Raw genomic sequence first — 25535 nt, forward strand, 5'->3', positions numbered from 1 at the left:
CTATGAGGTGAATCACGGAGCACGTCGATTGAGGCTATACCATCTATCTCTAGTCACATGCATGCATGCTTAACACCGGTCACACGACGTGACATGCCAAAATAAGCTAAGGACCTCTGAAGGATATCCAATAGGTTTCATAGGCTACCTCTTAAGAAGGTAGAACAAGACCTTTTGGGATAAATGTAACAAAAGAAAATAGATCCACATGAAGCATGTAAACAATTCAAGGTTTGAAAACTAATACTAATAGACTGAAGACTGAAACTGGAAGCTGAACATGCAAGCAGATAATTGAAATTGGAACTTTAAGGTACTAGTTAAATTGTAATAGAAATTGAGGTACACGTAGTGGCCCTACGTACGTGAGATCTAGCAACACGCAAAGGGGAGTGTTAGCCTATCTCCCCAGCAAACAATAGCCCCTACGAGCATGTGGGCAGCTAATCATGGCCCCGTGGCACTCACGCAAGGGAAGGCCGGATAGCTCTCGCGTGTGAATGTGATCACATAATGCATGAATGAATGCTGAAACCTAATGCTAGTATCATAACAAGGCACACAATGAGTGGTGATACACATAAGCATTTATTACTGTCGCGTTTTCATATAAAGTCGTAATGAATAAGAATGGAGTGAACTGAATAATTGAGCACACAAAGACATAGGATATGAATTTCACGAATCATGGATCATGAGGTTTCTAATGGAATTTCCTATTAAAACAGTAAGCCTCAACTTACTTGAGAGCTACAAGCTCAACTGCAAGTTCACGTATCCTCCAATAAACTTTGAATCACAATTTCTCAATTTACATGATAATCCGGCTCAGTTTATATCAATACAGGTTCAAAAAATTGAATTTTATTCCCAATTTTCTTGTCTAAAGAAAATCCCGCTTAAAGTATTCTCTTGTTCATGGTAAGTCAACGAATCAATCTGTCGTGTTCAAATCCGACAATTCAACTTGTTCCACCCTATAGTTTAGGGGCGTGACAGTAACAAAAATATTTTTGAATTTCGTACCAATCAAATCTTGACACGTAAAATAGGAGAGGCCCTAGTATTATTTTAACTTTTTAAGAGTACAACTGTATGATGATTACATCACATCAGGTACAACTGTTTGTATACACGTAACGTCAAATTTTTAATTTACTAAGTAGTTTAGATTATTTAATAACGCATAGATAAAAATAAATTATTGCGGCAGAGTTTGAGTTTCGTATAAATACCTGCCCTGGTTACCTTTTTATTTGCCAAAAAGTTCACTCTCATATAAATCTGTCTTGTCTATCCAATAGCCATAGATTCGGAAAATTTCCGTTAGACTTTCTCATAGAATCAACATTTTCCCACTGATCTTCACTATATTTCTCTCTCTTTACCTGCTGCCACTTCATTCGCACATTGAAGAACTTTCCAGAAGTTCAATAATATGAAGCTAAGATCATTAGTCAACGGATTTGACATTGCGAAGATAATCCGTTCAGTTTCTGCATAAACAGAAAGATGAATCCAAATTAGCAGAACTATCGATTTTTTTCTGATGATTTTGTGTTTACTGTGAGAAAAACGGATTTCATATTATGTTGCGAAGAAAATCGATTCAGTTTCTGCTTAAAGAGATACTAGATGAATCCAAATTAGCAGAATTTTCAATTTTCTCTGATGATTTTGTGTTTACTGTAACGGATACAGTAAGATTCTAAGAAGATAGATTCAGTTCAGAAATGAATCAAAATTAGCTCAACTTTCAAGTTTTTTCCTCGTGATTTGTGTTTATTGTTGCTTTTGGAAGAAGAGCAACGGACACAGTGAGATTCGTAGAAAACCGATTCAGTTTCTGCATAAACACAAAGAAATCAATCCAAATTAGCTTAACTTTCGAATTTTCCTGATGATTTTGTAAGAAGAGTAACGGATACAGTGAGATTCGAAGAATATCAATTCGATTTCTGCAAAAACAGAGAAATCAATCCAAATTAGCTATACTTCTCGGATTTTCCAGATGATTTTGTGTTTACTGTGGGAAGAAGAGTAACAGACACAGTGAGATTTGAAGAAAATCAATTCAGTTTCTGCAAAAACAGAGAAATCAATCCAAAATAGCAATATTTTCAAGTTTAGTGAGATCGATCTGTGAGTTTTTGAATAGTGCCTTTGTGAAGATGTGGATGAGGAGAGAATTAGTAGAGGAAGATGAGAGGAATGGAAGAGATTCACCAAGAGAGTATAAAATGGAGGATTTGAGAAAAGATAGTTTGAAATCGTTGAGAACTGGTAACAGTCGATTAACGATGATGGAGAACGACTCCAGTAGTAGTTACTCCAGGTTTAGCAGGGAAAACGTCCTAAGAGGCATCAATGGCCTCAGAGGCATCTCGCAAAGTTTCGTCATTTGTCCCGATGACAGGTACTCTTCTCACTCTCTGGGTGCATTAATTTTCGTTATACTGTTTCTAAAAGGTGATATTTGAGGTGTGTTTTTGATCATTAATTAAAAATGTTTCAGGTCCTAAGAATGAAAAAGTCTCAAGTTAAAATTATGAAAGTGATGAAATTCGTTGTATTAAGCTTTACTTTAATATGTACAGTTAAATGATAAAAAACACATTTAAATTATCATTTTTTTTGGAGAGTTTCATATCTCAACAATTCATTATTCAATTTATTTATATTTTTTTGTATTAAAACACACTTCAATGTTGAGTTAGCCTACACGTGTCTATTATCGATTGAGAATAAATATTTGGCTAATTCAGCATCGATGTGTGTTTTAATATAAAGGGAGTGATAGTTTAAGTACGAAAAGGAAATAATGGATTGTTGGAGGGTATGAAACTAGCGAAAAGGTGATAGGTAGGATATGTTTTTGACTATTAACTCTATGTCCTACGTGACATGTATTTGATTAGTTGGATTGTGAATATTAGATTAGTAAAGACTTGCACGTATATGGTGTTTTCACAAGACCACTGCAATTTATAATGGTTAAATGATTTCGTAAATTAAAATACTCCATTATTAATTAACTATAATTAAACTGTCGAAGACTCTTGTTATGTACTGTATGTATTAAGTTAGCGGAATGAATATCCGATATACAGTAAATAAGTTTTTACCCAAATTGGTTGTACCAACAAAAAGGAAAAAACAAGAGGCAGTAGACTGAATCACTGAAAGGGAAACGTAAAAATGTCTGGGGATGGCATATTTGTATACCATTCAATTTATTGATCGTAGCAAGTTGTTTGCCGAAGGAGTTAATTTTTCGGTTCCTTCACGGAAAAGAAGATAACGGCGACTTGTCATTTTTGGGTGTCAGAGAAGAATCATTTTCGTGTGAGATATGCGTCAATGCCGGCGAGGATTTCGCGGATGTGCAACAGACCTGTGCACATTCATTGGGTTTAGGGAGAACATAAGCCAGTTTGCCTAGAGACCATTGATTACAACTAGTGCTACTCACATACTCCTATTTAGATTTTCAATGCATCAGAGGATAATTTAATAAACGGAAAAGGGTCAAATATATCCCAGACTATGAGAAAAGATTTAAATATATCTCTTATTATATTTTGCATCTAAATATACTTCTGTCGTTATACTATTGGATTAAATATATTAAACCTCGGGTTAAATTTGTTGAGTGGACGTTCAATCCTGCACGTAAATACGACAATTGATGAGGTGGATCTGTATGGCATCTTGGCACTCATCACCTAAACCCATTTTAACCCTTCTTTATATTTGTTCTTTTATCACTAAATTTTTCTTCCCTCTACCATTTGCCAAAACAAGACGACAAAAATAAAATTTGTATAAATCAACTGCTATTATGATTTTTAAAATTCTATTTGCTGGGCACATTGCCAAAATTCTAAAATTCTACAAAAATGGAATTTGCATAATCGCCAAAAACAACATCCCAGTATAGCGCTCTCCCTCGTATGACTTTGCTGGGAAGACATAAAGATGAAGTAAAGAAGCAACACCCAGCTGTACTGTATGAATTAGCAGAGCTGTTAAGAGTCAATTGTGGAAGGAATATCAAGCATCCCTAGACAATCGAGAAAATCTTAAATGCATAACACTGCACCCAAATATAATGTTAGAAATTATAATAGCGGTTGATTTATGTAAATTTCATTTTTATAGCCTTGTTTTGGCAAATAGTGGTGGAGGGGAAGAAAATTTTAATGGTGAAGAAACAAATATAGGAGAGGAGTAAAATGGATTAAGGGTGATGAGGCGGCATGCCACATGACATTCACCTCATCAATTGTCAGTGTCACGTAGGATTGGATGTCCACCTTGGACAAACTTAATGAAGGAGGGGTATATTTGATCCAATAATACAACGACAGAGATATATTTAGACCCAAAGTATAACGAGGGATATATTTAAATCTTTTCTCATAGTACAGGGGTATATTTGACCCTTTTACGTTCAATAAAACATACACTTAATTGATGTAGTACATTTTAAGACCTAAACAGGTTAAAAGAGAACACAAGAAGTACTTATTGATGACTGCTATCTCGTACGTCTCGTACTTCAATTACCAGTTCTATATAAGATATTTTCACCGTTTCAATTTAAGTGTATTACTTTCTTTTTTGATCTGTCACAAAAAAGTGTTTCTTTCTATATGTAGTAAGTTTTCAATTTCAATATTTTACATGGCAAGTTTAAGACCACAAGATTTAGAAGACAACACACATTTTTAATTTAAGATCACAAGATTAAAAAATCTCCCTTTATTTTCTTAAACTCTGTGTTTAGAAACACTTTTTAGGTCCCAATTTATATGATAATATTTTATTTATTTTTAGTTTATCAAAAAATTACTTTATTTAAAATTAATTTGATACTCCCTCCGGATAAAAAAAAAAGTTTACTTAGCCATTTGCACACCCCTTAAGAAAAAATACTAATTCCAAGACAAAAATTGGTAGTTTGACTAAACTACCTCTAATTAAACAGACATTGAGATTTGATCATATAACACTAAATAAGGGCAAATCTGGAAAAACAAGGTTAATTCTTTCTTGATTTGATAAGTGAACACTTTTTTTTCGAAAAAAAAAAAGTGAACTCTTTTTTGATGCGGAGGGAGTACTACACATTTTATGTTGCACTTAATGAGATAACTGAGAGTCAATAAATACTTATGGCTTATTGAAATTACAAGTTTCAAATCATAAATGGGATAGAGGGGGTATTAGTGCCTAGCATTCTCACAGGAAAAAAGGTGTCCATTATACTATTTATGTAGAGATTATAATATAAACTATGTGAAAAGATTAACAATGTAAAGCTCATTAAATAACAAGTATAATTATTTTTAGAAAGTTTTTTGCCTTTAAATAGTTTAATCAGTTGAATGCTAATACAAATTCTATAACAAATATGCCATCCAAACTATAACGAACACTAAATTTATGTTAATCTATAGCTGTATTAAATTTATCTGTACTGGAAACTGGAAAGCACAAATTCGCAACATACTCATGAGTCATGACTCGCGTATTCAATGAAATTAAATTTCTGCAGGAACATGTGTACGCGGTTTAAGTTGTAGCCAGAAAAGATGTATAAGACAAAGAAAAAACTAATTGGTTGCATATAAGCTACCTACTTATAACTAGGGATGGCAATAGGGCGGGTTAGGGCAGGTTAGGGGCAACGCCTGGCCTCAAGATTTTTGACCCGCCCGCCCCGCCGCTTAAATTTTTTTTTTAAGGAAATTGCCCTGCCCGTCCCCGCCCCATTAAGCCCCGCCCCGCCCGCCCCGTTTATATTATCTTTCATTTTTCCCTCTTTATTTTTCAACTTGAAGCATGATCTTAAAAACAATTAGATGAATGATTAGTTCCTAAAATTGGATTTTTTCTTTTGATCGTTCAAATTTCAAAATAGAACTAAAATTTACATATTTTACTATGTTTAGCATGAGAATACACAAAACCATCTTTAGTATAATTAAATAAGCTTGAAGGAATGTCTCGAGTTAAAAAAATGATTTATCTTAATTACTAAAGACAAAACTTGTGATGTAAGTATAGCGGCAACTAAGTAGTATTTCACCTTTTGTAGACGTCTTTTTAGTGATTTCTTCTAAATGAATATTGTTAATCGTAAGATCAATTAATTAGGCGATCACTTTTGCGATAAATAGGAAAGGTTTTGTACAAGCTTAAACAAATAGAATAGTTCTATTACTGGGTTTACTTCATAAGTTTAGTTTTATAATAAAAAAATATTGATTTTAATTTATGCTAGAAGTCACATTTTAACAAATAAGAATTTAATAACAGAAATGAGAAATCTTACAAACTTCCAAGCAATCATGCTTATTCTTTTAATAATAAAGAACGACGCTTCAAAATGTGGATTCAAACTAAGAAACAAGAATCAAATAGTCATTTTTTACCCAACCCACTTATAACCCATTTCTTACCCTGTCCTATTAAAAAATTTCAAAATTTAAATTTTGCCCTGCCCTGCCCCGCCCTGTTTATATGTTTCCCTACCTCGCCCTATATATTATTATGCCCGTCCCCGCCCCGCCCTGCCCTACCCTAATTGCCATCCCTACTTATAACCTACCTCTCTCTCCGGCCCCACGTTGGCAGACCTATCATGTTAGTGCTGCACCTGAAAGCAACATTTGTGACTTCTCATTTCTCAGCCGCTTTAGTGAGATTAGCTTGACTAAAGAGGGAGTTTGGGTTAAGACTTTTTAAAAATAGCCGGTAAGCTACTCTTCTATACGATAATAAGTGTATCTTAACTAAAAAAAATTATCCTATAATAAGTATTATTTTAAAAAATCAAGACATAAATTAATTAATTTTTTTCAAATCTATCTTTAGATAAAAATTGAAAAGTTAAAGTGACATCTAAATAATGATTGAACAAGCCACATAATAATTTGATATTGTTGGATTCCCAATATCAAAAGGATTACTACTCATGCATGCTCTAATCAAGAGAAAAAAGTAATTTATTTTTATTATGTAAATTTGATAAACTTCACATTGCATTATTAGTTTCTTAATATGTGTATTTTTGGCTAAGGTGACACTTGTAATGGGAAGAGGGAGTAAGAGCCTGTTTGGATAGGCTGAAAACTGCTTATAAGTCAAAAAAAAAAAAATTGGGCTACCCTAACTTTTTTTTTTTTGACTTAGATAAGCTAAGCTAAGCTGAAAACTGTTTTAGATAAGCTAAGCTAAATGGGCCCAATTATTTTTTTGAAACTTATTTTAAGACAAAATTTTTTGTTGACGACCAAACATCCAAAAAAGTTGAAAACAGCTTATAAGCTGCTAAAAACGGGCTCTAAAAGTTAAAAGTATCAGCTAGGAATATCTAACTTTTGGTTTGGTTTATTTTTGTACTTTTTTGGCCTAAAAATAATAAGTGCTTAAAAATTCTTTTTATCTTTTTCAAACACTACAAGTGAAAAAGAGCTTAAAGCCAATAAACATTTAAAATAAGCTAATCTAGACACCCTCGAATACTCCCTCTGATTTATAATAAGCATCCACTTAGTTTTTTATTTTGGTCTAAATAAGTGTCTGCTTACGTAATAAAAAAGGAACTAACTTTATTTTTTCATATTTGTCCTTATTAAGTCCTAAATGACTAGATCCCAATGTGTCAAGTTAATAGTAATATAGAAATTTTAATTAAGCGTAGTTTAATCAAAATCGGAGTATAGTTTTTAAAGAGTTATTATTTTCTTAAAGGGTGTGCTAAGGGCTAAGTAAACACTTATTTTGAACCGGAGGGAGTGCTACTTGCGTTTCAATTCGTTTGTCTTAATTTGACTCGAAACGTTTAAAAAATAAAGAAGACTTTTAGATCTTGTGATTTTAAATATGTTATATAGGATATTGGGTATGAAAAGTTATTATTTCATAAAAAAAAAGTTATTAAATTTTAGAAAGTGACATTCTTTTTTAAATGAAGTAAAACGGAAAGTAAGACAAACAAATTCAAGTGAAGGGAGTAATAAAACTTTAGAAGGAGAAATGTGCCAATATGGTAAAACTTAAGGAGGAGAAATCTGCGAATATATTCTTTATTATTTGAATAGAAGCAAATGATCCGACAATCTTATTTATTTAGATACCTTATAAGATATATAAAAATATTTTTTTTTATAAGAAAATATAAAACTAAAAACACTTTTATAAAGAACTATAAAACCAACTTGAACCTGAAAGACATCATACTCCACATGCACTCTTAAAATGCTAGCTAATAGGTCAAAAAACAAAATGTCGCTTTTGGTGATTTGTGCGTATTGTTGTCCTGTAATTTCATCCATTTATATTTAATTTCTTTATAGTATGAAATAAATAATTGAAAATTATGTACCACAATAATTTTGGGTGGTGTCTGAATTTTGTTTTGGTGTGGTATTTTAAAGAATTGATTTTAGAAGTTTGGACTAGATTCATGCATGGATTAACGTATTTCTTTACCTTCTCCTAAAAATTGGTTGAGTAATACTATTATCTTAGTGGTTGAACTAATTTGATTTGTTAGTTTGAGTTGGTTCTATTTTCAGATACCTAACTAATTTTGTTTTCTGAGAAAGGAAAAGTGGTTAAGAATACTCTCTACTATACGAAATATATTAATGTTACTCTCCATTATGCTTTGGGGTTATTTATACATTTTTCGTTAGCAAATTGTCTCATATTACCCTTACGTCTAACAGAGCTCCACCATGAAGGATAGCGGACACATAATCAAAAGTAGACAAATAAATTTGCACCTTTCTCCTAAAATATTTTGACACATGGAATTCACCTAGTACACATTGGAGCTATATTAAAGTCAAAATAAATACAAGATGATTTGTTAACCGTAAGTGTATGAATAGCCCCCAAGTATAACATATGATAAATTTAAGATTTTCTGTATAATGAAGAGGTTAATTTGGATCTTTTCCTATAGGAAATCTGGTTTAGTTCTGTAAATTTGACATGGTTGGTTTATATGCTTATACATGTTTTTTTACATTGATAGTTTATAGATTTTTTACATTATTACTGAAGTTTTGCCTTTAATAACATGTTAGTTACTGTTTGTATCAAGTTACCAATTAATGCTTGTTATAGTGATTATGCGCAATTACTTATAAGTGATCTGATTGCGCAAGAATATCTTTTACACCATGCATATATAATTTAAACTCTTAAGAAAAATCAGAAGAAGCAGAAGAAGAACACGAGAATAATGGGTGAGATGAAAAAATAGCTGCCAGTGGGTTGACAAGGTGGAAGGGGTTGCTGCTTGGAGGAGGAACTATAAAGTCTGACCTGACAGCAGTGGCTCGATGAGTGGCGTTAAGTTAAAAAAACTAATGTTTACAAAACTTATATTATAAACAGAAATACTCCCCCCTATTCATAATACTAGACGGCGTATGCCCATGCTGCGCACGAGCCCAACATTTTAAATTATAGTGTATTTATATATATGTAGTTGTGTTAGGGCAATGATAATATATATATTTTATATTGCTAATAAATATATATAAGTTTGTACTATTTTTATGCATATATATATATATATATATACACTATGCTCAAAACACGATTAATATAACATTTTAGTTTGTGTTCTGTATCTAAAACTTTATTATATTAGTGTTTGCTATGAATACAAAGTTGGCAAAAATTTATTAATACTTTTTAAAAGAGAAGACTTGTTTAAAAGGAAACTATTTTCCTCTCTTTGAGATAAAATAATAGCAATCTTTAAGATCGTGGCCGATACTTTAAATTTTAATTCGATTAATTTAAAGGTGTAAAATACTTATTATTTTTTATCAAATTTTAATTTGGATAATTCTAATTATTAAATTAATTTTACATGTTTAAAACGAAATAAAGTAGAAATTTAATTTTCTATTTAACCGAAGAAATACTATTTTTTTTATTTTTGGTAAATATTCTCGGTTTAGCTTATTTTACTTGTCATGTTGTCTTTTGCATGGTTTTTTAAGGAAACGTCAATTAAAATAAATTCTATCTTATTTTAAAATATAAATATTTTAAGTATATTTATTTTAGTAAACACAAATAAATGACATGGCGGAATAGCAAATACAACAGTTCAATATCTAGATTAGATCTCAGGCTAATATAAAAAAAATGTATGATTTGGCTACTTAATCTTTTGAAGAAAAATAATAATAATATGGGGTCCATATTTTTTGCTGTACAATAATTTTATTTTCTCCCACTAATGGGTTGACACGCATGTAGTAATGAATCCATCATTATTGACTTAATGGGATACTTTGAAAATTACACGAATACTGTTTGATTTTTTAATATGGGATGCACTTTATTTTTTTACATTATTACTTTACACGTTTTTATGCGCGCGTGCGCGCGCGCGCGCACACACACACACACAATATATATATATATATATATATATATATATATATATATGTATGTATGTTCAAAACACGATTAATATATATATATATTAATACTTTTTAAAAGAGAAGACTTGTTTAAAAGGAAACTATTTTCCTCTCTTTGAGATAAAACAATAGCAATATTTAAGCATCAGTTGATACTTTCAATTTTAATTCGATTAATTTAAAGGTGTAAAATACTTATTATTTTTTATCAAATTTTGATTTGGATAATTCTAATTCAAATTGTTAAATTAATTTTACATGTTTAAAACGAAACAAAGTAAAAATTTGATAAACACGATTAATATAACATTGTAATTTGTGCTCCGTATCCAAAACTTTATTATATCAGTATTTGCTATGAATACAAAATCTGCAAGCATTTATTAATACTTTTTAAAAGAGAAGACTTTTTTAAAAGGAAACTATTTTCCTCTGTTTGAGATAAAACAATAGCAATATTTAAGCATCAGTTGATACTTTCAGTTTTAATTCGATTAATTTAAAGGTGTAAAATACTTATTATTATTTTTTTTTCAAATTTTGATTTGGATGATTCTGATTCAAATTATTAAATTAATTTTACATGTTTAAAACGAAATAAAGTAGAAATTTGATTTTCTATTTAAACGAAGAACTACTATTTTTTAATTTTTGGTAAATATTCTCCATTTAACTCATTTTACTTGTCATGTTATATTTTGCATGATTTTTTAAGGAAACGTCAATTAGAATTATAATTTGGCTAATTTACCTTATTTATTATTTGATCTCTATTTGATATTATTTTTTCTTTTATGACATTAACCACTTTTCACATTTATTAGAGTACGAATAAAAATAAAAAAGTAATTAAATTCTATCTTATTTTAAAATATAAATATTTTAAGTATATTATTTTAGTAAACATAACAAATAAATGACATGGTGAATAGCAAATACAACAGTTCAATATCTAGATTAGATTTTAGGCTAATATAAAAAAAGAAAGAAAATTGTATGGTTTGGCTAATTAACCTTTTGAAGAAAAGCAATAATATGGGAACCATATTTTTTGTTGTACAATAATTTCATTTGCTCCCACTAATGGGTTGATACGCATGTGACAATAAATTCATCATTATTGACTTAATGAGATACTTTGGAAGTTATATGAATATTGTTTGATTTTTTAATATGGGATGCACTTTTTTTTTGACATTATTTGTTTTTTTAATATGGCATCTACTTTTTTTTTTTTAAATTGCTTGGTGTTTATGGGATGCACGTTTTTTTTTTTACATTATTTATTTTTTTAATATGGGATTCACTTTTTTTTTAAAAAAAAAAATTGCCTGGTGTTTAGTATGGGGCTCACCTTTTTTTTTTTTTTTTTAGTTTTGGGGTGGACGGACGACGATCCACCCGTGCTTCTATATAGTTAGAAAGTGTCCACTTAACTTTTTTATTTTGGTTCAAAATAAGTTAGTAATCAAGAAGAAATTAATTATTTTCTTCAAGTTTACCCCTATTTAGATAAGTGAATTTTTATGTAACTAAGAAACTACATTAACTAGTTAGTATTTAATTAAAGGTGGTTTAGTCAAAATACATATTTTTCTTAAGAGTGTATTTTCTTAAGGGGCTTGCTAAAGGTTAAGTGGACACTTGTTTTGAATCGGAAGGAGTATATCATAGTAATAAAAGTTCCTAGATTTTACTTACACTCCCTCCGTGCCTTTTTACTGGGTCTTTATTGACTTGACACTCCCTTTTTAAAACTATTCATTAGAGGTTTGTTTTACTAAATTATCCTTATTAATTATGCTTTGAAAATCTAAGTTTGACTGCTAGTACTTTATGCAGTTACTTGATACTAATAAAAGGAATATTGAAAGAAAATAATAAAACTATATTGAAAGAAAATAATAAAACTATCTTGATTTACTAAAATGGACAGGTAAAAAGAATTATCTATTTTTAGTATAAGGGAGAGGGACAAATAAACAGAAAAGAAGTGCTATATAATTATCACACAACTTCTTCTTTTTTCACACTATAAGTGCATATAATATGTTGCAGTATCTTATTTTCAGACTATTAGACTTTTATTACCAACATTTATGTATAATTATCTTTTAGGTAAAAATGTAAACTCATAAACAAGCTCATAAAGTTAAACGGATTGACTTGATAATTTTGTATTGATAACTTACTTTTTCCTCTTTGTAATAAGTACATCATTAACTGATGTAAAGAAAGCACATTTGCTTGTATTATATGAGTTTTCATTTGCATCATCAGTTGCTTTCTCAATTCCATTGTTTTCGCGCCAGAAGTGGTTTCCTATCATTTTAAGTCTCTTTCCGGAATATTTCTTTAATGTTTTACAACTGATGATCTAGAAAACTTGATGCAGGTGGTATAAGCTATGGGAGAAGTTTATCCTGATTTGGGCGATATATTCATCTTTTTTTACACCAATGGAGTTTGCATTCTTCAAGGGATTGCCGAGGAACCTCTTTCTCTTGGACATTTGTGGTCAAATAGCTTTTCTTGTCGACATAGTCTTGCAATTTTTTGTAGCCTACAGAGATAGCCAGACTTACAAGATCGTGCATAAACGAACACCTATTGCTCTTCGGTGAGTCCCCTTTTCCATCCTAGTTTACTATTTGCACAAGAGGGGATAGTGATGGATCCTACATGGTTTCGCAGGTTGGGCAGAACCTAGTGTGAACCTAGTGTTTCATGGTCGAATCTTGCATATATGTGTTAAAAACAAATATAGAAAAAATAGACATACATTTCAGAACTCATCTCAAATTCTGAATCCACCACCGAAGAGGGATGCAACAGAAGGTATGCCTTTAAGTAAATTAGCTGATTTTCTCTCGTTGCAGGTACTTGAAATCTCATTTTATCGTGGATCTTCTCAGTTGCATGCCGTGGGATAACATTTATAAGGTATATTCTCTCCAACGTCCTCTCTTTAACATGCTTTTTAATTTGCTAGCACCATTTTATCGGTCAATCTTTTACTTAATTTGGACCAGAGGCAGATCCAAGATTTAAACTTAAGGGGTTCAACCTTTTAAGATTTTTAGTTGAACCCATTGTATTAAAAGTTATGGGTTCATATCTACTACTCCCTCCGTTTCAATTTATATGAATCCATTTGACTGGGCACGACATTTAAGAAAGAGTGAAGACTTTTGAAACTTGTGGTTCAAAATAAGTGTTGAATGTTTGTGTGGCTGTAAATTATTTCATAAAGTGAATTCGTTTTCAAATTAGGAAAGAGGTCATTCATTTTGGCACGGACTAAAAAGGAAATAGGTTCATATAAATTGAAACAGAGGGAGTATTTATTATAATTTTAATAATTTTTTACACATAAATTTATGCTCCGCGTCGAGAGTTGGGGGTTCAATTTGAACCCCCGCCTTTAAGCCTACATACGCCCCTGATTTGGACATCCACCAAATGTTTTAGAACATGCAAACAAAACCAGTATTTGGCAGTTATGAGAGAATATGATAATGTGGAAAACAACAATAGGGAGGAATAAAAATAGCGTTGGATGACATTCATTTAAAGTTTGGGAGATTGATAAACTTGTTTCGCTGCTAAACTTTTTTGTTCACATCCTCATAGCTTGTGCATGTAAGCATCCATTCTTGAGAGGCTCAGAGGCATAATTCTACTAGAAGAAAACTCACTTGTCTTAATATGCTCCTCTCCATAAACTTCAATGCGACCTAGTAAAGATAAATCAAAACTTTCTTGTCAGTTAGTGAAGTGGGGCTGCAGTTTGTACTTTACTTCCTATTAGTTTTACCCTTGGTAAAGAGGACAATTTTAAAACGAGTTAATACCTGCATTTCATGTTAGATACTTGGTTCAAGTAGATGCCTTCTGACTAAAGCTGTTCTTTTTGAATAATCAGGCTGCTGGCAAAAGTGAGGGAGTGAGATACCTTTTATGGATTAGGTTGAGCAGGGTGCGTAAAGTTACTAACTTTTTCACGAAGATGGAGAAAGATATTCAGATCAATTATCTCTTTACTAGGATTTTAAAACTTATCGCTGTTGAACTCTATTGCACGCATACGGCAGCTTGCATCTTTTACTTTTTGGCTACTACTCTGCCTCCAGAGAAAGAAGGCTACACATGGATTGGGAGTTTGACCCTAGGAGACTACAGTTATTCAGACTTTAGACATATTGATCTCTGGAGGCGGTACATCACTTCTCTGTATTTTGCCATCGTCACTATGGCAACTGTGGGTATGTCTATTGCTTTCTTTCAGATTCACTGTCGTAATTATCTGAAAAAGTATATTCCACTTCTATTGGAGATGATTAAAAAGCTGATGATATATTGTCCACAATAAGCGACTTAGACGATTCACCATATTCAGTTGTTTTCCTCTATAAAATGGACTACTAGTTATTTCTTGTGACTGTTCGAGCAACAACCCACGATTAAAGTTGGGAACTGGTTTTTTATGCCTGGGCTTTGTGCCCTCTCTCCTAGATAATTTTTCAGTTTAGTGTTTGCTGTCAAGTTGTCTTTGTCCTTTTCTCCTTATACCTGTTGTTTTAATTAGTATTTGTAAATGGAAGGTGCAACATTTTGCTTGTAAAAATGCTTCTTATTTTGTGTCATATGATATGAGTTGTGTCTCTAGATTTTGTAAAGAAATGGATCTTGATCCTAACTCAACCCCAAAAGCTAGCTCAAGAGGTGAGGATTGCTCAAGCCATATTAAAGAGACCACCCATACCTTGAAGCACCGATGTGGGACTCTTCAGATTTCATTCACAATTACAAAGTTCTCAAACCCTGAGTTTGAAATTCAACATGTGGCATTTAACATCCAGGACTAGACCTGAAACCTTTTTCTCCAATTTCTATTCATTTTTATCTTCTAAGGAATAGATTAAGTTCATACATAAATACCTGAATCAGATGTCTGAATAATAGAAGTATCATCAACTGCAGGTCTGAAATAGTACAAACTAATCATGAGGTGCGACTGGTAAATGTGATGAAAGTTTGGCTGAGTGTTAGGTGCTTGTTATATTAGGTCCATGTGATAACTGGCTTTTAGATCTATTCTAATCCTTTAAGGAAGCGATAACCTTTATACCTTTATGTTTTCCTAAATAATTGCTCTTATCCGTTTAATCCAGTATTTATGCATGTCCTGAGCCTTTTAAAAAAAACTAAATGCGTGACACCCAGTCGAACTCAAAATCCTTTTTTCGAGATGTCCAGTTATCTTTATGTACAAATAATCGATTTGGCACCGTAAAGCTGAGTAATCATAAATATTGAATGATTGACAGATAAATATAGATGTTCATAAGGTTGGTGCTGCTTTTAAATAGTTTTGGATTAACATAGTGATTGTTTTTGGTGAAAGAGACGAACAACATAAAAATGCTTTTTTGGGTAATGGGAATAATATAACTAGAAGAAATTAGTTGAAATGCTACATAAAAAGAAGCAAGCTGTTGGTTCTGGAGTGGTACTCATACGCTTTGAAGGAAGGTTTCTCTTCTTTCTTCATGATAATTATTAACTTGGCCATTCTTTTTTTAACTCGTAGCTTCTTTTTATACCTTTTCTGGATGTGCAAGCACTCCTACTACTAATAGTAGAAGATGTCTTTCTGTCCTACAGGTTATGGTGACATACATGCAGTCAATCTGAGGGAAATGATATTCGTAATGGTTTATGTCTCCTTTGACATGATTCTTGGTGCTTATTTGATTGGTAACATGACAGCACTGATTGTCAAGGGATCAAAAACTGTGCGATACAGGGATAAAATGACAGATCTTATGAACTATATGAACAGAAATAGACTCGGAAGGGATATTCGTAATCAAATTAAAGATCACTTGCGATTACAATATGAAAGCACTTACACTGATGGAGCCATTCTCCAGGAGCTTCCCATCTCAATTCGTGCCAAGGTAAATAAACAAAAGGAAAAATCTTCATGTAACTCACTGAGAGCAGTTTGCTTTATATTCATTAAATTTCAAATACTCTGGGACATTAGAATCAGCTAGTTTGAATTCTTTGAATTGTGTGGTTTCTTTTCCATTTTCCTCAATTTACGGTGCTATATTTGGTCCATAGAGTTAATTACAAGTTAGTTTTCCTTTGTTACTGATGGCGAGAATACAAGGTATGTAAAAGAAAGTGGCGGATCTATAATTTAGACGCTGTGGGTTCTGAACTATAAATCTAATTCTGCTTATATTGTTTTTTCTCTCTCACGCACATACACACACAAGTAAGTGTATATATATGTGGCCGGGCAGTTGTACACCATTCCTGCAGGTCATTACTTATGTGACAAGGAATTTCACTACCATAGGACAGTGTCCAGTTCCATAATTTTGTCGCGAGAGATCATTCATTGGCAAAGCAAATATTTGATTATGCTATTTTGGGATTTGTTAATAGGGTTTGAGCAGAATGCGGTAAGTTTTCCGAACCCACAGAGCCCCTCTGGATCCGTCACAGGGTAGAAAAAATCAGACATTGTGACTCTAAAAGAAGCAAGATCACTGTGCATGATTTTTTTTTTTTTGGGTGGGGGTTTATTTAGTTGGGAATTTCTTTTGTTGTAAAAAAGCATATTAACCATCTTTGTTAGCGCTTCTAAAGTTAGTATTTATTCTTGCCTTTTATTTTGACCTTTCCTTCTAATTGCTGATGCATATAACATTCTTTCAGCAATACATAACAAATATGTCAACCTTTTTGCAGATATCCCAGACGTTATATCAGTCTTGCATTGAAAATATTCCTCTTTTCAGGGACTGCTCCTCAGAATTCATAAGTCAAATTGTAAGTATACTTTTTTCGTCAATGATTGATTATCTAATCGCAAAACAGTGTTTCTATCCTTTTCTCTTTTCTGAAGAGGTCTGTTTCAATTTCACTCTAATTGAAATCGATGATATTATACGAGATATTTTTCCACAACCTCTAGAATCTGATGCCTTGTAAGATCCTTATCTATTTGCTATACTGGCCAGTGAAGCAGGAAGTAAAATAGACCACGCCATATGTTCTACAATGAGTTAGCTATTAATCTAAGATCCAGAGTTGCTCATATTCTGAATTTTGTGAACAGCTTACATAATTCGTCTTTATTTCAACTTCGCCTGCTTAGTTAAATTGTATTGCATTTTACTTCTTCAATACCTGCACCCAAGGACAGAAAGGTTGGGATCCTAGTTTGATAACGTATTTGTAGAATTGGTCCTTGGTAACTTCATGGTTGTTTTCTGCCTCATCAACTTGCATTGTCACCCTCCGCTAAATTAGAAACAATTTGACATGCGTGCTTCTTCTCTCCTCTTTTAGTACACCTTTGGATGCTTGCCTCCTCACGTCTCTCTGTTTGGTTTTGATTGGGGCCCCGTTAAAGAAGATAAAGTAAATATAGCGCTGAGGGCTGATTTTTGTGAAAAAAATTCAGGTAACTCGAGTGCATGAAGAATTTTTCCTTCCAGGAGAAGTGATCATGGAACAGGGGCATGCAGTGGACCAACTTTATTTTGTCTGTCATGGTGTCCTGGTAAATTGTTCTGCCATTATTATTTGTGTTCAGAATTTTCTATTGTAACCTTTTATGTAGTAATAAGCTTATATTCATTTGATGCCTATTCTACGTCATGTTAGCTTAGGTTTCTAAACCTTATTAATATCACTAGTTCTGGATCTATTATTGAATTCACTAACTGTAGCTGGGAAATTGTTAGACTGTGATGGTGTTAATAGAAACTCTAGAAAATTGAGAGAAATAGCAGTGTACCTCTTCTCTAGTTTCCATTGCTCCAAAACTTCTGCAAATCTTACAACTGCTGACTTATCGATTCATGTTTGGCATCGAGCTGCAGCTGATACTGCTAGACTCATTGTGGTTATTTTGATCCAGGAGGAAATTGGTATAGGGGAAGATGGGTCAGAAGAGAAAGTAGCACTTCTTGAGCCTAATAGCTCGTTCGGAGAAATATCCATTCTTTGCAACATTCCACAACCATATACTGTTCGTGTTTGTGAACTATGCAGACTCATACGGATTGATAAGCAGTCGTTTTCAAATATTTTGGAGATCTACTTTCATGATGGGAGAAGAATCTTGACTAACTTACTAGAGGTAATCTGTCTTGGGTGGCATGCTATTCTTCACCCATACCACCTATGGCTTCTATTCTCTCTTGTTACTAGTACAATTGTACAAGATTTGACTAGAAAAGTACATCTGGATTAGTAAGTTAATATATGTTAATTGTTGTTATCCTTTTGGAAATTAACTGCTTTTGCATTAATACTTATGGACTCAAAAGTTCTTAAAGCAGTCTTAACTGACAGGGAAAGGATTCTGATCTTCGTGTAAAAGAACTGGAGTTAGATATAACATTCCACATTGGGAAACAAGAGGCTGAGCTTGCTTTGAAAGTGAATAGTGCAGCTTATCACGGGGATTTGCACCAGCTGAAGAGTCTGATTCGAGCTGGAGCCGATCCCAACAAGAAAGATTATGATGGAAGATCACCTCTGGTATGGTCTTAGCCAATAGAAACATATAGCTTTTCTGGTTCATTACTTCTTGATGATTCTTTGAAAAATTGTTATTTTCTGAGTAACTATTGAACTCTTGTGAAATCAACAGCCATTTGAGTGTTTATCAGTCCATGAGTGGACCTTAACTCTTTGTTCATAATGTGTTGTTTGTTTTCCAAGCTCATGAATTTCTTTCTTGCGTGTGCAAATTTGTAAATCATGCAGCACATTTGGTAGCATTTAGCTGTTTTTACAAATATGAGTTAATCAATAAGGAATTCCAGATTGAAACTCTGCAGGCATTATTAGTTGAAGTTCAGATGCTGCTTCTATCAACATACTGATTCTGTCTTTAAGAAAAATATTCAAAAGAACGATTCTAAAAGAAGGCTGAATTTTAAAAGAGTGAAAAATTATTCCTAATCAAGGCTTTGTTTATGAACAGCATCTTGCAGCATCCAGAGGATATGAAGACATCTCTTTTTTCCTTATCCAAGAAGGTGTCGATCTCAATGCTTCAGGTAAGTTCTAAAACCTGTACTTGACCGGTGAACTTCCTTCTTCTCAAATATTTATTGCAACTCATGATTTTTGTCAAATAGACAACTTTGGCAACACACCGCTCCTTGAAGCTATCAAGAATGGACATGATCGTGTTGCTTCATTACTTGTTAAGAAAGGTGCTATGTTGGAGATTGAAAATGCTGGTAGCTTCTTGTGTACGTTGGTTACAAAAGGGGATTCAGATCTACTACGAAGGCTGTTGTCTAATGGTATTGATCCGAACTCCAAAGACTATGATTACCGGACACCACTCCATGTAGCGGCTTCTCAAGGATTATTTGCGATGGCGAGATTACTTCTAGGAGCTGGTGCTTCAGTTTTCTCAAAAGACAGGTACCAGTTAAATCTTTATTGCTATATTACTGTAGTCACTTCTTAAAGAGTATGAACTTTAGTTTAGAGCAAGCTACCTTTTGTCATAACTTGTAACGTAGACTAGCGTGCTTACCATGTTGGGAAACACAATATTTACTTTATATTGTTGCATCAGTATTTGGGGATTCATTGAGGGGAGTAACTTTTTTTTTTTTTCTTGATTATTGTTGAATTTTTCATCTGGTCATTTAGCCAACCCCAACTAGATTGGGATTGAGGCGTAATTAGGTTCTTGAATCTAGCATCCTCTAACCAATGGACCTTTCTTCTTCTTATTCTTATTCTATTTCACAATTTCATTTTGTGGTTGGAAGGTTTTCAACTTTTTGTTTTTATCACCTATGACATTTAAAAAGTTACAATCATCTTTTTATAGATGATTATCCTGACAGCTACTAAATAACTTTTCCTCTTGCTATTTTTGAATATAATACCCAATCGATTTGAGATTACATCAATGCTTGCTTCTTCTTAATCATTTGAGAAAGCTTTCTATGTTTTTCAGTCAAATGGGAAAATAGATCTTTAACCTTCTCCTTTGGCATTTCAGAATGAAATGTTGAGAATATGAGGCATCATGTAAAAAATGAAATGCTTTCGAAATAAACTTCTGAATTTTTGTATCATTTAATTCGAATTTTGCACTGATGGCTTTTCATATGTTTCCTGTCATCGACCAAATGAGATAGAGGCGGATCAAGAATGAGAATGACTTCTCAAATGTGAGGATATCCTGGCACAATTTTCTTGAGGTGAAACCTGTTTTGTTAAAATTTCGTTCATGACCTAGATGAGATTGTTGTCTAGTCCATCCCAGTTCAAGCTAAAATGCCTTGAATCATATATGATCATTCGTCACATGGGTAGTTTTTGTTTCCATGCCGACCTTATTAGATGCTTGGTCAATTCTTTTCTTGAGCTTGGTGCAGTTTCTTTCCTTCAAGTTTACAGGCCAACTGAAGTGAATTGCGTCATGGCTGCTCTGTCAAAACATTAGTGTACTAGCTGCATTGTGCATAGCTATACCCATATTCCAAATATGGCTAGCCTCTTAAAACCTAAAGGAAACCTAATATATTGCAGATGGGGAAATACTCCAGTTGATGAAGCTAGACTGAGTGGAAACAATCAATTGATCAAGGTTCTGGAAGAAGCAAAATCAGCTCAAATATCGGAATTCCCCAGTGTTTCACACGACATCTCAGGTATTGCAGAAGCAACACCATCACCAAACTAAAGTTCCTCGTCACCAGCTACATTGTCACTTACACAAAAAGTTTTTATTTTTTATTTTTTATTAGTTAAGCTATTTCAAGCTTGTTAACCATATAATCTCTGTGTAAAACAGAAAAAATGCATCCGCGGAAGTGTACTGTATTCCCTTTCCACCCATGGGAGTCAAAGGATGTCAGGAAACATGGTGTTGTACTGTGGGTACCTACGAGTATGGAAGAGCTCGTTGCTGCAGCTACAGAACAACTCAAGTTCCCATCTGGCTCTTGTATTTTATCAGAAGATGCAGGTAAAATTCTTGACATAGATATGATTTCTGATGGTCAGAAGTTGTACTTGATCAGTGAAACAACTTAAGAATACCTTGTCGATATATAGTACCCTGTGCAGCTTTGTGGTGTGTAGATATTGTCAACCAAGTTGAAGATGAAATAAAATCTCTAGTAGTCACTCACTGTTGCTGAGTGATGATATTGCATATGAGGAATTTACCGGCTGTAGCAATTTAAGCGTCTCGAGTGTTATTTTGTAGTGATTTGGTACTTGTACCTTGCATTATCAATTTATGTTGTTGTAAAATGAAGTCTAAATTTTGCAATAGAAGCCAGTCATTGGGGCAGGATTCTGCCATTACTGCAATGTTATTCTATTGTTTTTCAGTGGTGCCCATAAAATGGATTTTCAGTCTTTCACCACTAACCATCAACAGTCAGCTTAACCATTATTCTATATACACACATTCAAGGGAGCCTTCTGCTAATTTAGCTCTCTGTAAAGGTCGAACCAATTCCAAACACTTTGTTTTCTTAATTCCAAGTCCTTGCTGTTATTCCTTGGGTAAATGACATATGTGGAATAGAAAGTATTTTATAAGATTATGGAAGTCGAGCACCTTGTATACTTCACGTAGATTGACTTTTCAAGAAGTCTTCAGTATCTGGAGATGTTCCATAGGGTCATTTTACTGTCTATGCTGGGATGACTAGAAAATTTTGTTATTTGATTTTGGTCTTGAGCCAACCTTCATTTCAAGACTTACTCACGCCGAGCAGGAATTGGAATTTGATTTTTCGTTGAGTGGTGATGCATCCACTAGCAAGATATATAACTTGCTAACAATATGACAAACGACAAATAAATTTATGCAGCTTATCTATTCCAGTTTGACTTATACAAGTATATACCAGCAAAATATATCACTTGCTAATAATGCAAGCCAAATTGAATTTCTTATTTTCCTTTACATGATTCAATTAAGGCAAACTTCCAAGTTAAAAAACCATAACTTGCAGAAAACATTTAAAGTCTACTCTTAGGCTCCTATTCATGTGAACTTCAGAAGGGTGTCCTTTGTTTTGAATTGTCAAGATGTTTTTGATGGAGCCTACTACCATAAACTCTTAAGTCTCGTAGTTTCACCATGGATAACAACAACAGCTACGCCTCAGTCCCAAACAAGCTGGGGTCGGCTGTATGAATCCTCACTTCTTCATTCATATAGCCAACCCCATGATACCCAGAAAACAATGATCGACTGTAAGGTACCTTCGGGATGAAATCATAGAAACACTTAGCAATTACTACATCTAAACACAAGAAGTTTTGTAACTGAAGTCTTTTAAGGATAACCTGTCATTCAGGACATTATGCTCTGCCTATGAAGCCTTTTTAACTATTGCTTGGAAATGGTTTAGCCACAAACATTACAAAATCATACTCAAGTTACTCAAATTGTTAGTTTATATCTGGAGATGTCATCTGAAACGAATTCATAACTAAAAAAAAAAAAAAAATCACCTCCTCCTTTCATGTCTTCTATTTCTATCAAAGTAAAAAAGTAAAATAAACATCTAATACCATCACCAAGAATTCTTGAGTGGCTTCTCCAACAGTGCTGAAAGGTACATCTCATTCAGCTCAGGCCCTCTGTCCATCTTTCGCCCTACGACCCACTTGACCTTATCGAACCCGATGCTCTCTATAAGGGGAGCATAGACTTGCTCAAATTCCTCACCAACACAGAAGAAATGGTCAAGCCAGAACAGCCCACCAGGCCGAAGCACTCTATAGATGTCGAAAAACAAGAAGTGGAGTAGTGTTGTTGGTATCCAGTTACTCAGCACATGCATTGAGTGCACTATATCCAGTGTGTTGTCAAAGAAAGGAAGTCTCTGTGAAATGCTTATGTACAAAGGTACGACTCCTCTTGATGCTATAAATGTATTGAAAGGGCCATTGAGATTCATTGAAGTTGTTAATATTGTTATGTTCCTTTCTCTCATTCTTACAGCAAACGTAGCTACACCGCCTCCGATATCAAGCCCTATTCTGATTGTACCAGGCTTCTTCACCGCTAGTACTTCATCAATAGAGAAGTCTAGGCCAGCTCCCTTTGTCGACGACCAACGGTTTTTCTCTCTGCCATTGAGATCAAAGCAGTCTTTGCAATCATCAAATCCTTTCTGAGTTTTCATCCTGATGATAAGACATTCATAGCTTTTGCATGTATATGCTGTCCAAACTACAGATGAATCCGATGGTGTAGTCCATAAACTCTCAGGAAGAGGGTAAGGCTCAACATATTCCTGCTGAGAAGCAGGACGACATCTGCGGCGAGGGAGAGGCTCACAACCTGTAAAGAAAAAAGAAACAAGAGATTTTGAGGAGCGAATTTCGTAATTCCTTTTCCTACTTACACAACTATAGGGATTATACATACAGTCAGACTTCTCTATAACAGTCATCCTCTATAACAACATTTCACTATAACGATCAAGTTTTCTTTGGAACCAGCTTTTCGTGTTATGCTATAGTATATGTTCTCTATAACTACATTTACCTATAGCACTGCACAAACGACGCCGTTATAGAGAGGTCTGACTGTATAAACCTTTCCTAATATTTACAATGAATGGTCTCTTTCCACATTAACAATTTCTTAATTCTTAACGCAAACCTTTGAGAAGCAGCTTCTGTGCCAGGAGCTCATCATCAGGGCAAGAACCATTGACATTGTATGACATGTAACGACGAAGTAAATCCGGAAACATGGTGCACGGGCGCCCCACTGGAGGGATGATTTTGTCAGAATCAAAGTTTGTGTTGAATCCAAATGGTAGTTTGTGTGGAGATGTGAAAGCAAGGAACTCAGGTGGAAGATCAGATATTTGAACATCATCATCTCTAGTTGCTGGCTCAACAACTAAAGGGATAGGAGTATTAAATGATGAAGCAGTGGAAATGGCACTATATGTTTGTTGGTATAATGAACAAGAAGAGTTCTTAAAGGCGTTAGAAATGAAAAAAGTTATAAGATTTGAGGACACAAGAAGGAAGAAAAAGAACAGATTAGGGGAAAGATGCCTTGGCTTATGAGGTGAGTCCATGAGTATTTCTTTTGGATTCAAAGTTTTTGATCCCTTAAAGTTGAAGATGATGCAAAACTATGGTGCTGGTATCTATATGGTTATAGTTGAAAAAAGTAATCTAAATGGTTATATATTTTATATATATTCAGCGGGGCAAGTGTTCTTTTCTTAAGCTTTAACCAGTGGCGGATCCAGGATTTTCACTCAGGGGGTTCGAAAAAAATAACAAAAGCTAAATATAAAAAATAATGTTGTCAATGGGAATCGAACCTAGGACACATGACAATTTTGAACACCCTGAACTGCTTAAAGCTAACCTTTTACATTTATTTAGGGTGTTTAAAATTTACTATATGTACATAAACACAGAAAACTTACCCTATATATACACTGTAATTTTTTGCTAAAGGTGTTCGCAATCCGCCGCTAGCTTTAACTAGCATTTTCATCCTTAATTCAGATGGATTATACCTCTACTATCCTTACTACAAAGGCTTAGGTAGGATTCTTAATTTATGGGTATTGAACCACAAACCTTTTTGCTTATTGGGTTCTAGGTAAATTATTTATAAATACTAAATAAAAATTTAATACAATTACTGGGTCTCAGGCAAAGCTACTAGATTATGCTGAACCCATAGGCCTTAGCTTTAAGGCTGGCTCTGCCCCTGCCTTACTAGGTGATGAAGTTCCTCTGTTGCATGCAGAGGTGAATCTAATATCTAGAGTTAGTGGGTCTAGAATGAGTGTGATCTTATTTATGTGTACATCTTAAAATTTTATTACATATGTATATATAGTTCGAGAAGAGAGCAATGAACTCAATTGAACTCATAGAACCTACCCTAGATCCGCCTCGTGCTGCATGATGGATATTTTGGTCCTTTTGCATCATATTAGTTCATCTATGAACTTAATTATAGGTCTTTATGTTATTTTTTTGAAACTGGTAACTTTA

General features: G+C 33.5%; 1 protein-coding gene across 8 annotated transcripts; it reads left to right on the forward strand.

The window, feature by feature from the left end:
* The first annotated feature begins 1381 nt into the window (after positions 1 to 1381).
* Positions 1382 to 24727, forward strand: LOC132068513 (potassium channel SKOR-like). 8 transcript variants are annotated; one of them, XR_009417427.1, is made up of 15 exons: positions 1382 to 2416; positions 12859 to 13083; positions 13343 to 13406; positions 14389 to 14728; positions 16131 to 16426; positions 17232 to 17312; positions 17950 to 18048; positions 18409 to 18630; positions 18846 to 19034; positions 19483 to 19558; positions 19640 to 19934; positions 21060 to 21181; positions 21325 to 21498; positions 23102 to 23403; positions 23500 to 23998. XR_009417427.1 is itself a non-coding variant. In XM_059462123.1 (14 exons), exons 1-14 carry the CDS (start codon positions 2172 to 2174, stop codon positions 24217 to 24219), a joined length of 2457 nt encoding a protein of 818 aa, XP_059318106.1. In that variant the 5' UTR covers positions 1382 to 2171; the 3' UTR covers positions 24220 to 24727. The 8 variants fall into 8 exon arrangements, 5 of the variants coding, with proteins under 5 accessions (XP_059318106.1, XP_059318105.1, XP_059318108.1 ...); XR_009417428.1 differs by having other exon boundaries at positions 23126 to 23403; XM_059462123.1 differs by lacking the exons at positions 23102 to 23403; positions 23500 to 23998 and adding an exon at positions 24191 to 24727.
* The last annotated feature ends 808 nt before the right edge of the window (positions 24728 to 25535 follow it).

Source organism: Lycium ferocissimum, chromosome 8, assembly GCF_029784015.1.
Source record: "Lycium ferocissimum isolate CSIRO_LF1 chromosome 8, AGI_CSIRO_Lferr_CH_V1, whole genome shotgun sequence".
NCBI lineage: Eukaryota > Viridiplantae > Streptophyta > Magnoliopsida > Solanales > Solanaceae > Lycium > Lycium ferocissimum.

What these genes read in the sequence shown, in the direction of transcription:
- LOC132068513 (XM_059462121.1), top strand. Translation starts at nt 2,172, where the DNA reads ATGTGGATGAGGAGAGAATTAGTAGAGGAAGATGAGAGGAATGGAAGA. An exon ending in CGAACACCTATTGCTCTTCG is followed by an intron (nt 13,084 to 13,342) that starts GTGAGTCCCCTT and finishes CTCTCGTTGCAG; the next exon opens with GTACTTGAAATCTCATTTTA. An exon ending in CAGAATTCATAAGTCAAATT is followed by an intron (nt 17,313 to 17,949) that starts GTAAGTATACTT and finishes AAAAAAATTCAG; the next exon opens with GTAACTCGAGTGCATGAAGA.